The following is a 14,590-nucleotide window of genomic DNA, read 5'->3' as shown; positions in this document are numbered from 1 at the left end:
CAAATAGCAAGTACCACATATATAGTAGTGGTCGGCCAATCAAGCAAGTAATCATCGGGTTTGATAAAATAAACTCAAACATGTTAAGTATCAGAGAACACGTTTGGATTGGATTGTTATCTATTGCTTGTCCCATCAACCTCCAATATTATATCATGTTTCCTTCTATTCCAATAATTTAAAAAAATATTATTTATAATGCTAGGCTAAGTGTGCAATCTATTTGAACTTTGAAACTACTCTTATGGAGAGGGTTAACTGGAGATTCATATTTCAACCGAGGTCCACAAAACTATCACTTTGACATTAAAAAAATAAGAGATTCTCAGAGAAGCATTATTACGAGCTATTATGACATTTGCATTTCTCCCACACATTAGGAAGATATAAGACGTTTTCTTTTCTCAAGGAAACAACCATTCTTGTCCTTCCAAGAAAAGGCATGGTTGAAAACCAAATAATTTATGCAACTAGTATCTAGAACACACTTTGTCTTTTCTTAACAAAATTACCGGTTTTGCCCTTCCAAGAAAAGGCATGGTTGAAAGCCAAACAATTTATTCAACTAATAGAGGATTATCATTAATTTGATCAATAATTGTGCTTTGCAAAAATAACATAGAATATGCTTTGTCACAAGATTGCTTGGAAAGTTATCTCTCCTTAAGAAATGATAAGCTTATCGGTAAGAGACAATTCTTACTGTAACAAAACCCGTATAGCAAGGCAGAATGCTCACTGAATTTATCACACTGACTGCTACGGCTGCCTATGGAAATAGGAGTAGTTGGTATCGTGATGTCCATATGTCAAAATCTGAGCTGCGATCATCTTCAAGCTGAGGTGGTCTAGATACTCCACAAATAAGTAGCCATGATGTGACTATCTGGAGTCTAATGTGTGGATAACATGTAACAAACCACTTTTTCAGAAGTTGTAAGAACCACTACACTAGGTAGCAAGTCCAATTGTGTAGCAGATGTCTACATTTCTAGAGTGGCTACGGTTGGATGACAGATCGTGTAGCAGTTGTCAACATTTCTAGAGTGGCTAAGGTTGGATGAGAGACTTGGAAAATATCTTTTTCCACGGATATGCAGGAGAACACACAAGTTAGTACAGGATACAAGCAAACTCCAACCGCCTACAACCCGAGGGCGATGAGACAAGATGCTCTGGTGATCCCCCACAAGAAGAAGTTGTGTTTGCAGTCCTTGTTGATCTTCTATATTGTGTGGCAGATTACACCTTGCAGGTGAATCATTTACCTAGAATTCTGCGACCATCCTTTTTTCCCTCTGAACTTGACAGGTACAGATTGCAGCAGACGGGGAGCTGCAGAGGCACAGGTGTAGAACTGCTTCCAAGGTGAAGATCAGAAGCTGCATCCCTTTCAATCTCATTAATCTGCAAAGGGAGACCTTGCCAGCAGGGTTTTGTGTGGAAGCGCAACCATTTCCATCTGAGCTTCTTATTTTGATCTGAAGTGTCTAATCAAAATGGCTACAAGCCTTGGGCAAGTTTCATCAGTATGAACTATGAAGCTCTAACATGACCACTCGTTCAGACAGTATAAGAGTGATGAGCCCCATTGAATTTGCCCCCATGCATAAGTATTATATTGAGCGCGGGGTCGTGGGCTCGAATCTTCCAGTTTTGACTCCAGTCGGACAAGATTCTGGATCATGCTGATCAAGCAGCCCCTATGCACATGAACTCTCATTTCTTATCCATGGGCGTGCCCGTCTCCAGTGACAAGGATCAGAGATTATAGAGACAAAGAACGGTTCTTTGTCCTTTGTCGTAGTTGCAACAGAAAAGTTGAGGACTTTCACTTTCAGACCTTAACATACACCTACACATTGCTTTCACTAAAATTTCAGCCATAATCTAGTTTGACAACTAGACCAGTAATATGTGTAAAATATTGTTTGAATATATATTTGGGCAGATAAAGTACAGGGAAGGCTGTTCGGCATGGCCAAAGGTACATATATACAAAGGGCAAACTGCCTCTTGACAACTTGTAGATTTGAAACTAATAATGTACAGGAAAAGTGAATGAGCTGAGGTCACCCTTTTGTTCTCACAGAATATTTAATTACAAAACTGATTAGATTTCTTTGCAGATAGACACGATATGACTGTTTGATTTTGGGGAACACTTTGACTCAGTTGAAAGGGCGGATGAGTTTTATGCAAAATAATGTCTTTGTGGAATATAAGCTTTCATAAATCCTTGTTATGGTTAACTAATTTAAAATATTCTCTGACAACAGAAGTCAACTAATATATCATCTATAACTCGCTAACCAATAGCTTGCTTTTTAAGGAATCGTGGTTCGTGGACTGAAGCAACAACACTAAACCCTGGAACAGTACTTACTTTTCAAAATCCGGGCACGTCAATGGATCTTTAGGTTTTAAATTTTTTGTTGAGAAGTTCCTGATAATATTTTGGTGTTGCTAAGTAAATTTCTGATAGCGAAGTGTTATAAAACTGCATTTGGGGTATGAAAACAGCTACGGATCAGAATATAAATGATTCGATGGCACATCGTTGTGTGCTAGAAACCTTCTGCAGTTATATTATGAAACAAGCCTCCCAGTTACAACAATTTGTCGGTAAGAAAAGGATCATTCAATGAATCATTAGGAGAAAGGTTGTGACATCTATCCTGTGATATTTTACTATGTATTGGAGCAACGTACAGCTACCGGGAAGTATGAAAAGTTATTAAAAATTCATAAAATACAGTGAACAAATGAAAACAATAAACCTCCATAAGTTTTTTTGACCGGAAACAACACGACTTTGCTGTGTGTATTTTTATTGTTTTTCAAATATAAATGTACAAGGAAAAGAAAGAAGCAGAATAAAACCTACAACAGGGGTCTGAGCTAGCCCCAAAGAGGTAAACAACGAAAAAACAAGCAGAAAGCTCCACTGACTAGCTCAGGATACATGAAAATGGAAACAAGGCCCTTAATGGATTTTTTTTACCCAGTTCTAAAAACTGTTCCATCTCTTTCTCTTCGAACTATGCAAAATCCACCGTAGCTCCTCTTTAAACTTGCCTCCGCTACAAATGAAAAGAGACTGTGAATGTCAATCCAGTTGCCCGAGACCCCATTTAAAAGAACAACAGTTTTGGAAGTCGTTAGCAGAGAAATCATCCACAAAACCCACCTGCTTATAAGATCCTCATGTTCTCAGGATGGCAAATAAAGCCTCCCATGATACGGCGTCAAACACTTTGGTGAAGTCAAGTTTGAGGACCAAGGCTTTCTTCTGTCTTTTCCTGCAAGTTTGTATAAGGTCCATCGCACACAGGAGGTTGTCGGCTATGGATCTTTTCTTGATGAAACCAGGCTTTTTCGACAAAGATGATGAAACCAGATTGATCAGTAGCCACCAGCAAAGTGATTAGATCCTGAAGCCTACCCGCCAAAAACCTTTGTAATCCGCTTTACAGAGCAGTTAAAAAGGGAAATCAGTCTGAAATTGCTGGGGGGTAGAATCATATTCATATATGACATGTTAATTCTGTTCCAGCTGCACAGACCCATTGAAGAATGGGTCAAAGAAAATAAACATGTCTCCTTTGAGAATATTGGCAGAAGTCCTGATAAAGCGCAGAAGTGGAACCATCCAGAGCTTTTATTCAGCTACCGATAAATATCTCCAAAGCAGAGTGAGAGCCTGGGACACTTACAGTACACATCAATCAGCGCGTCGACCACCAACGCGCCTCACTCCGCAGCACTTTGATATGCATACTCATGTTCTTTCCTGCCGCCAGTATAATGGCAAGCGCAGAGCAAGCACTGACAGTACTAGCTAGCCCAAAGCTGCGTCCCCCAAACGAGACATGTTTCTCCTCTCCACTAAAGAACATAAACTCTTGGTCCAATTCAAGCATGAACAGGTTTGCATCCGCTAAAGAACATATTGTTTCTCCTCTCCACTTACCTACCTAGTGCAAGAATCTAGCTAACGCAACAATAATTCCCACCATATCGATGCGGTAATTTTCCATCTTTCAGAACTGAGAAGCGAGCAGAGCAATGATCTGAATAAACTGACGCGGTTGTAGCCTGCAGGCTGCGGCAGAACGCTAGTTGCAGTGCAGGAATAACCTGCGTGCTTAGTGTGACGTGATGCAGGTCGTAGGCATTCTTCTCGACGTAGATCCCGGCTCACCAGCCCGGTGACGGCGAGTACCTGCGTCCTTCCGCCAGCAAGATTCGATCAATCCACGGTAAAAGAATGTCGAGAATCACGCGCGGAGTGCGTGGGATCCGTTCGAGTTCAGTGAGCAGCGGAGAAGAGCACCACCGGCGGCCACCGTGAGAGGAGGAGGAGGGCGTGGGGGTCGCGCTTCGTCTCGTCGCCGTCGTTCCTCACGCCAGAGACTCGTGCAGCAGCGAGGGGATGCGCGCCGGAGCGGGACGGGACGCAGGCCAGCTCTGCTACGGGTAAGACCAGCTGTGCTGGATCGCTTTTGGTCCCACATCATCGATTTACAACGTTCTGCGCCGATTTATAGGAGTTTTTTCTCTGCACAACTATCATCAAGTAGCAATAGAGTAGGGTCAGGGTGTACTGTATCTTGAATCTACTTCTTTGATCTTCTTTTCTTTTAATGCCATTAGCAGAGGGCGGTTCCAAGGCTGTTAGAAGAATGGCTTTGAAGCACCGATTGAAAAAATGTGTTGAGGGGGTTACATGTGGAAACTACGGGGATGATAAGCTAGAAAAGCGAGGCTTCATGAATTTTATCTTGGAACCACTTGAGCAATAGCTTGGCCATCTGACAGTAATCAGTGTGTGAAAACTGCTAGTCTCTGGTTCATGTTCCGTTGAAATGCCCTGCCGTGCAATGAACCATTAATTAATCACAATGCATTTCAATATTCTAATCAAACAAGCAAAGTGGCAACACCCTTTGGGCAGAGAAAACATGATAAATTTGGTTATGGGCCAATAGCCAGTCATGGACATGTAAAAGGAAAGCTGCATGTAGCACAAAGCATAAAATGCTTCCACTTTACAAGCAGGAGAAGCTAAGCAATCCACTTCCAAGTGATGCATACATAACCCTGTATTTTTCCTGAACATATAGCGGTTATCCTGCAAGTTCAAATATTAGCAATTATGGTTATCCTGCAGTGAAACAATTGGATTCAGAATCTGAACATGGTATTCAGAAAATAGCTTTGTTGTCTCAGCCTTATTTATTTTATGTTGAAGATTAGTGCTGTATTTGCTGTCCTTCAGTTTTATTTTCCTTCTAATGCTTAATGCTAGTTGTCTCAGCCTTATTTATTTTATTGAATCCAGAGGTAACGGCAGGTGTTGGATCAACTATTTGGCCATGCTTGGCTGTTGATATTTCGCACATTATAAAATCATGCTATCTATTTTATTCATTGCAGGTTATGACCTAACCCACACGTAGCAAAGGCATGAGGCAATAAAGGGGATTCACTGGGAATCTATTTGGATGCACTTGCGTTTTTGTAGATGGATGCACTGCTAGTTCACCCTGTAGTTAAACTTGATGGGTGGGTGCAGCAGTGTCTTCTGTTTTGCTCGATGCAAGTTATTGCCACTTGCCAAGGTTTCACTCTGTCTATTGTAAGTGAAATACAATAAAACCGAAACCACTCCAAAATTTTGCACAAAAGCTAGTTCTGAAAACCCATGTGCTCTTTTTTTGTTCAGAAGGAGAGTATGCTGATAAAAATTCACAAGAAGGGACCCTTTAAAACAACTACATGAGTTGTTGACGAAAAGTGAGCTTGCTGAGGTGATTATTCGTAACATGTATTTAGCTTTCCTCTATGTATTTATCATCAGTCCTAGTGGAGCATGTACTGTTCTTTCCCTCAAGAGAGGTACAATTTTTCTTGCAATAGTGGCGATATATGATTTAAATAAAGTCAGAGAACCCTTAAAATAACCTTGCTATTGAAATCCCAGCATCACTGACTTGTCAAACCTTGCTATATACAGATTGCAGTTTAGTTGTACGATGATTCTACGGAAGATCATGTTGACTGCCTGTGAATTTAAAGAATTCATCGTCACATCAATCTCCATTTCTTTGTGAATCTGACGGCTTATCTTGTTTCTCTCAGGTAGTACATCGTGGCTGAGGATATAAAGCAAAGGCCAATGTGCCATGTGAGATCGGCCGAGCCGATGAAATAGCATTGACAGAGCTTATATCCAGCGGTGCTTTGAAGGACGCTAGTGTAGTAGAACAGATGTGAGCTTGACTTGCTCATCTGCAGGTTCCAAGAGACGATACAAAGAGCTACTGGCTTCCTGCTTGACTGCAAGCAAGTTCCTGATATACTTGTAAAGAACCATTTGAGTTGTTGATGCTGCAGCAACATGCTAGTTTTGGAATGGGATTCTATTGCCGGGGCATATTTTTGGGGCATTGCCAAATGCCGATGGAAAATCCAGCCGGGTGTGAACCGGCCTGAACCGTCAAGAGTTCATCTGGACCAAGAAGAACATGACGGCACCTACTGGAAATTAATGCGTAACGCCAGGTGTGTTTACAACAACAAAAAGTGAAATGCAGCCGGGAATACATGCGAGGATGCAGATCTCGAGGTGAGCGTAGCGAGCATATATGTTTTATGTGGCATCAATCAAGTAGTCCTGTGCTTTGAGACTCGGTCTATCTGCGTAAACAAAATATTTCCACTGTTAGTTGTTTGGATGTTATGTAGTAGCCAGCTCAATTTTGTGTTCTTTTCCCAAGTCCGATCAAATATAATACGTATGCAGCAACTAGCAAACGTTGGTTGGTATATACGTATATCATTCTTGTGATAGTTGAAGAGAAGAATTCCTGTCAGGGAGAGAAAAGGCTTTCATCAAAGAAGATGAGATAGGAAGAGCATATGCTTATCATCTTATATGATTGCTCATACACTGACAAATTCTATTGATTCCCCACCACCACCGCCAGTGGCTACTGCTGTTTCCCTCGAGCTGTTCCTCCTCCCACCTGAATCTGCTGGTTGGCACCAAGAGGAGATGATGAAGATGGCCTCTTCTGCCTGCAGGACGCCCCTGCTCCTTTTCCTGCAGGTGGTGCTGGAGGGCCGAGGGGACAGACGGGCAGTGGCCGCATGTGACTTCTTGTTGCCGGAGCTGTACGGCGGCCGATGCGTTCTTGGCAAGGATGCTGGACGTGGGGTGGTGGAGGCAAGGATGACAATGTTTGAATTTGCAACGGCACGAACATGCAAGGAAACAAACACAAGAGGCTACTAGTCTCTGAAGTCTGAACCCAGCAAGCCAAATTGTTCTTCCTCGCTTCACAGACCCAAGGAGGCTTCTCTAGTTCAGGTTCTTAAGTCACCCAAGCAGCATTAGCACCAACAATCAGCATCACATGCATATACTGTACCTGAAATAATTCCTTTTCGAAGTGGCTGATAGTGCAGCCTTCCACCAGTCATCAAACCTAAGAAAGGGCATTTAGTTTAACTTTGTTGCAGTTAGGAATAATCATCAGAGGCATCGAAATCTAGACCTGCAAAATGCTATGGCAAACTAGCTAATGTTTCTTTACTTCTGAAACTAGAAACTATTTGCCTACGTGTTCATTGTTCAGAGTAGTTAAATCAATCTTATTTTCCTTGGACCCGACCAAAGCGGGCGCCAATTCATAACAGGAGAAAATGTTGAGACAGATGACTCATGTCTTCTTACAAGCCAGAACCAGAGAGAAAGGGGAAACCAAAGAAGAAAGACAACACAAGCACAAACCACAGAGCTAAGAAGAAAAACTACAGAAGGGGAAAGATCACAAACGGGCAGATGCAGCACTCATGGAGGCAGGTAAACATTTCCCAGAGTTAAGATGAACCAAAACACAAATGCATACGGATACATCATGTCCTACAGATGTACGGCGATTCTCTGTCGCTTCATAGATTACAACGAGTTTGCTACGATGGTGCAAACTGGGAACTGATAGTTATCAGTACAAATATGGGAAATTGTTGATGGTATGCAACTGCAAAACGGTATAAATCAGCCATGGGCAGATAGATAGACGATGAGACAGAGGCACGAAATCTTGTTGTCCTCATTTTCCAATTAATTTAGCTATTTCTCTTCGGTGCCTCCAGTCTCTTGAAGAACAAAACATAGTCAGTAAAAGCAAACTGGGACTATTGGGAACTTTGAACAAAAGGGAAGTAAAGCTGGACAGCAAATGAGTGTTAGAAAAAATACCTTAGGCGGGATATTTTGTTGATCTGCTCCGCTTCCTTTAACTTCGGGCACATGGATATCTCCACAGTCTTTATTTTTGCAACTGCCTTTGCTCCACCAATTGAAACTAGGTTTGGACAATCCTTGATCACCAATTTCTCAAGTGATGCAAGATTACCGAGCCAAATGTCACTTGGAATGGATGTTATACCGGTGCATCCACCCATGTTCAGTGAGACAAGGGAGGTGAGGTTCCGTAGGCAGTTAAGAACATATGGAGAGGCATCCCCACATCGCATTAAGCTGAGCCTTTGAAGAGATGATGGCAGTGCTAATCCTTGTTGCCAGCTGAGACTTGGGCACTGTAAAACCTCCATATGTTTTAGATTAGAAAAACTCCCAAACCTTTCAGCTGGAAGAGAAAGTAACTCGTGACAATGTCTGATGTTAATTTCCTCAATAGCAGGTAGATATTCTTGTGTTAGGAGGTCATCAAGCGTGGACAATTTATCACAGTATATAACTGTTAGGATCCTAAGGGATGAGAATGCTGTAAGGCTGCCTCCAATAGATGCAAGAGCTTTGCATCTAATGATTAACTCCCGTAGAGATGGAAGACTCCACATTTCTAGATCAATGGATGTGACAAACTCCCATTCCAAATGAAAGTAGGTGAGGGAGCAGCAGTCAATAGTCCAAAAGAGACCAGAACTATGCAGGCCGAGTTTCTTAAGGGACGACGATACCAATCTTTGGGAGCAGAATTTTGGACAATGGTGCACCTCCAGTTCTTCAAGGAAATGAAAATCCCCAAACTTCTCAGTTGCTACTGATGCTAACATGTTGCACTTTTTAATTCTTATTTTCTTGATGGCTGGTACATAATCGGGATGCAGAAAATGCTCGATGCTTGATATATTGTCGCACCCATCAATGGTTACCTCTTCCAGGCACAAGAATATAGCAACTGCAGGTATCGCATTTATGTTTATTCCACGTGAGATAAAGGGAGGTGATATGCTCCCAAGTTGAAAACAACATTCAAAAGTAAGTGATTTTAAGCTTGTCAGGTTTTTTGGTTGAAACCAACTTGGGAGCGAGATACTGTCATAATATTTTAGGACGAGAGACTTCAGACTGAGAGGAGGCTGCAGAACTTCAACCACTTCTATATCATTGTTGGGGATATAAAGCCCATGGTAATATATGGCATGATCCTCAGGCTTCCCCATATCCAGTTTCAACCCATGAAGATATTTCTTATTCTTCAGGTCTGCTTCTGCGGCATGATCCTTACTTAGCACGCGAACATCAATAAGCTGCAAGTGCCCACGAAACCGGTTCAGATTCTTTAGTAACGTAAATTCTCTGCACTTATTGGTGTGACCAAGACACATACGACGCCCATCATAATATGTTAATCCAACTGATTCGAACTTCCGTAAACTAATCAACTTAATAAAGCCATCGGGCAAGCTCTCTAGCCTGCAATTCTTGGCATATAAAATCCGCAAATGATAAAGCCAACAAAATGTTGAAGGAATTTTCTTCAAAGGACGAGCTTTGACGATCTCAATGTACCGAAGATGCTTCCAGTTGCCAATATTATCTGGTAACTCATCTGTGGAGACACAAGAAATGACGCGCATACGCGGAAGTTTAGTACACCATTTGCTCATTACAAAGCCTGCTTTCTTCTTTAAATCCTTCTTGCAAATTATGGTACGCAACTTTGTGTACTTGCATAGCCTCAACAAGCTGGAATCATCAAACTCACTGCTAGGGAGTACATAGAGATGACGAACATTTTGGGGAACCTTATCCAAGTCACTCTTATTTCTTAAGATGCAACAATCCTGCTTTGAAACCATTTGTGCCATATCATGTAGCAAGTCATGAATGACATATCTACTGCTGATTTTTTGGAAGAAGGATCGTGTGACAAGGTCTTCAAAATACTGATAACCAATATCTTGAATCGGAATACCACCTTGAGGATCCACAAGGCCTTCTGCCGCCCAAATTTCAACTAAGAGTGTCTTATCAAATTTGTAATCTTTGGGGTACACAGCACAAAATGCAAAGCATTGCTTCAAATAGAACGGTAAATACATGTAGCTCAACCGAAGTGCAGGCAAAATGTCAGTCTCCTCTTGTTTCAACTCCCACAGTTCACTCTCACGTATGGAATTCCAATGCGATGCTTGAAGGTCCATGCTTAACATGCGCCCTAGAGTTTTTGCGGCCAAAGGTGAACCCTTCAGCTTAGGAAGTATACATTTACCAATGTGCTCTAACTCAGGATCACTGTTAGAACCCTCTGATCCAAACGCACACAATTTGAAGAAATTCCAAAAGATGTCGTCCTTCAGACCTTCAACTATAATCGGCTCCATTGTGCGTACCCCCTGGGAAACATTTGGACATCTAGTGGTGACCAACATTGTACTTCCATCTAGGGCACTTCTAAAAGGTGCACAAAACCTCTTCCAACACTGCCCATTTTCCTTCAAGGCATCATCCCACGTGTCATCAAGAACTATCAATAACCTTTTGTTGTTCACATGGTTAGAGAGAGCACGCTGAAGAGAATCCAAATTATCACTGGTTGCCTCATTTCCAGTACATGATTGTATTACTTCTTTAGTTAACCTCTTCACATCAAAGTCATCTAAAACACAAATCCAAATTATCAGTTCAAAGTGAGATTTCACTTGTTGATGGCTACAAATATGTTGGGCCAATGTAGTCTTTCCAACACCACCAATTCCAACAATTGGCAAAACAGGAAGATCCAATGCTCTTGATTCATTACTAACATGGTTGCTTGCTGATGCATTGATTGAACTAGTTTTAGTTGCTCTCTTGCGTTTTGAAATTGTAGGTACATTGAGAAATCCCAATAGCTGCTTTAGTTCCTTGTCACGACCAAATATTTTTGTTTCATTTGGCAAGGATGTGGTCTCTGGCCTGACTAATTTGTCAAAGCATCGTGTAACTCCACGAAGCCCCATATTTTCTAGCTGACTTGAAAGATGGTTCAACCTCAATTGTTTTTCGACAAAGGATGGATTTTATTGACTCAAAACGAAGCATCAAGTAAATACAAACACAGTGAGCACACACCCGGCCTCTGCATAGCTAAGATGCACACAGCCAACACCAACACACACAGGAAAACCCGCTGGCAAATAGCAAAGTCATATAAGACCAAAGCTATGCCTAAACGAGAAAAAAAACAAATCGAACAAATCTGCGATCGACAAAATACAACAACAACTGTATCCGCACCAACCATCTCATGACACCATAATGACAATGAGGTTCTTCAACAGCAACGCCTTCATGAAGGGAGCGACGCTCTACGGCACCGTCATCGGATCCAGCCATCAAAGGTCAGATTCTAAGTTTTCACCCTGAAGAACCAGTCTGAGCAAATCCGAGCAATGCCTTCAACAAGGTAACGACACAAAGCATCGCCCTTGCCATGTATGACCAACTTGTGCCAGACCTAGGTTTTCACCCCGGAGCTCAAGACCAGGTACTTGAGAAGCACCACCATTTGAGTCAATCATATGTTGTCGTCACCACTTTTCCACAATCCAAGCAGCTGCATGTGCTGGGCTAGAAAGCCGACCTCCGCCACTGCACAACCTTACCCTCTGCGTCAAGCCGTCGTCCATATATTGCATCTCACGGTCAAAGGCAACCACCAGATCAGAAAGGAGAAATCCTCGCGAAGATCTTTCGGTGGTCTTCGCAATCCGTAGATAGACGCCACACAAAGCCAGAGTGATCACTATGGACCAACACGTACGGTGCAGCACATCATCATCATCGTTGATTGCCACCTCGCCGAAGAGAGTTTTGTCCAAGCCATCGACCTAGGAGCCGACATGGCCGGATCTGAAGCACGGAAAGCAGAATTGTCCGGCAGCCAAGAACCATGGCGCTGCATCACGCATGGCAGCAGCACCCATAGTTTCTTGGCCTAACTCCACCGAGACGTGGTCAGGCCCAATGCCAAGTAGCAGCCCAGCCGCCACACAAGCAATCAGATCTGATCATCACGTCGCACATGCCTCACGCCCCGACACAGCCTCGCTGCCATGCCGCCGGTGATCGCTGCTGCGCCCCACGTGAGGACACCGAGAACAGCCACCGGTCGTCGGGATCCCGGACGAGTCCCGACGCACGCCGACGTGCCGCCCGGAGCTGCCGCCCTACAGACCGGAGGCCGCCGCGGGAAGGCGCCCCGCCGCCGCCGTCGGCCGCGCGGGCTTCGCCAGGAGGCGTCCTCCAGCGGCGGCGCGGCGGCGAGACGAGAAAGGAGCGGCGGCGGCGCTACGAGAACGGTCGCGCCCGAGTCGCCCAGGGCTAGGCGACGCGGGGCGTTTTTTTTAATCTTGATCGAGCTTGACCTAGCTCTCGTCCTTCAACCTCAATTGTACATCATTCAGTTTGTTGAAGCTGCCTTGTACGACGGTATGAAAGAAGTCAATGAAAGAAGATTGGCTTGCATTGCCCTCCACTTGTACCTTCTTCTCGTACCATCCAAATTCATCAAGAAGATCCTCGGCCTCAGCTACTGCATCCTTGAGATTAGGAAGGAGCTTGGCCACAACAGGTTCGTGGCTTCTCCACTCTGCTTTATTAACGAGGTCGTACATTGCAGGAAGGGTGTCCCTGAGGCGTTGTAGGCCACTCTCCAACTGCAACACATGGTCCTGGAGAATCTGCTCCTGTGAGCCACTCCATCGGGAGTAAAGAGAGGGAATGGCAGATTTGGCCCATTGAAACAAAGTGACACATTCGTTGACGGCACCAACGACCCCAACAGCGGATAAGCTCATGCTGGCTGGAATAGACATCTATATCCGTTCTGCGAGCAAGCGGTCGATGCAATTAGCATTGAGGAAGTAATTGTTCTAGTCAGATTATATAACAAGCTGACTATTTGTATACAACAAACCAACTATTGTAGTGATTATTTTCTCAAATATGTTTCCATAAAAAAATCCCATGAAGTTAGTTTCAACTGATAAGTTAGAGAAATGTCATGAAATGAGAATTAGTTGATAAATTTTAAATACTTCTTTGCAACTGTTAAGTGTTAACCCCTGACCAGAAATCACGTACGTAAAACATACAACGGAATATTCAAGTGAGATTCATTCACACATGAAACTCATTTTAATTATGATTTATGCAAGTGATATCTTTTCTTCAACTTTAGAGCTAAAATAGTGGGCTGGGTTCTATGTTGAACAAAACATGGGAAAATACAGAAGGTTACGGGGAACGAGGATAGAGAAATGAAGTCGTAGAAGAAAGCAAGGTTCAAGGCTCACCTCGACCCGTGCTGCTTGCCGTCGAAGAGCGATTCAGCGTCAAATGCGCAGCAGCAGGAACTAGAAAGAGGAGAGAAATCTTGGATGGGTGTGAGGGAGACGGAGCCTAACAATAACAATGTTTTGGAAAAAGCCAATTCTAGGCGGAGAAACCAACCATGGTCACGGCCGGCCTCACAACTTTGTCCGCCTGCGGCAACAATGAGGTGACATACATATATGATCCCTCAATTCCTAAATATAAGTATTTGTATAGATTCAACAAGTGACTACATACAGAGCAAAATGAATGAATCTACACTCTAAAATGCATCTATATACATCCGTATGTTGTTCACAGTGAAATCTCTACAAAGACTTATATTTAGGAATGGAGGGAGTAGATATCATCGTATCTTAAGTTTGTGATGCTAGCTGCTCCTTGTTGCATATCCTAGTTTTTTTCCAAGCTGGACACGGTCACTAAGACAAATGAATTGAATACACAGCAAGCTGAGTACTGACAAACTGTTTTCTTTAGTTACTGAAACCTCACAGGTGCTACAAGAGTGGTTCATGGATAGAACACCAGTAAGAGTGGCAAAAGAAGTAGAGGATGCCACTCCAGTAGCAACAGAAATGGGCAAAAACGTCACCTTTCGATGATCGAGGCCAAGGGGATCGAATGCTTAGCAAGGTGAAACGAAGGCCACCGATTTGGCTGCACCCAAGAACACAGATGACCAATCCACGCGGCGAGATGCATATGCTGCAGAAGCCTAGACACCAGTATTTGTTTGGCTACAAGAATTCTTCAGACGTCCAGGACACACCTCAAAGCCACTGCATTATTGGAGGTCATCACATACAGGCTTTCATTCATTTAGTTAAATCTACGACGGAGTTTGCACTTCCAACAGTGTCTTGCTATTAAGTGTGAAGATAACTAACTGATAACATCGCTAGTTAGTGGGATCCTCGGCAAGTTCCCGGTGCCATCAGAACCAGCTGT

At 43.1% G+C, this 14,590-nt stretch overlaps 1 protein-coding gene across 1 annotated transcript; it reads right to left on the bottom strand.

The window, feature by feature from the left end:
• Positions 1 to 7,966: 7,966 nt before the first annotated feature.
• LOC125533077 (putative disease resistance protein RGA1) lies at positions 7,967 to 13,123 on the bottom strand. Its single transcript, XM_048696860.1, has 5 exons — positions 12,689 to 13,123; positions 10,153 to 11,293; positions 9,808 to 9,869; positions 8,270 to 9,757; positions 7,967 to 8,048 (listed from the first exon to the last, which is right to left on the bottom strand). The coding sequence occupies exons 1-5, from the start codon at positions 13,117 to 13,119 to the stop codon at positions 7,967 to 7,969; spliced, it is 3,204 nt and encodes a 1,067-aa protein (XP_048552817.1). The 5' UTR covers positions 13,120 to 13,123.
• Between the last annotated feature and the right edge of the window lie 1,467 nt (positions 13,124 to 14,590).

The sequence above is a fragment of the Triticum urartu genome, chromosome 1, assembly GCF_003073215.2.
Source record: "Triticum urartu cultivar G1812 chromosome 1, Tu2.1, whole genome shotgun sequence".
In the NCBI taxonomy this organism is placed as follows: Eukaryota; Viridiplantae; Streptophyta; class Magnoliopsida; order Poales; family Poaceae; genus Triticum; species Triticum urartu.
Note: the sequence above shows the minus strand (reverse complement) of the source record. Positions and strands in the feature narration are given on the sequence as shown.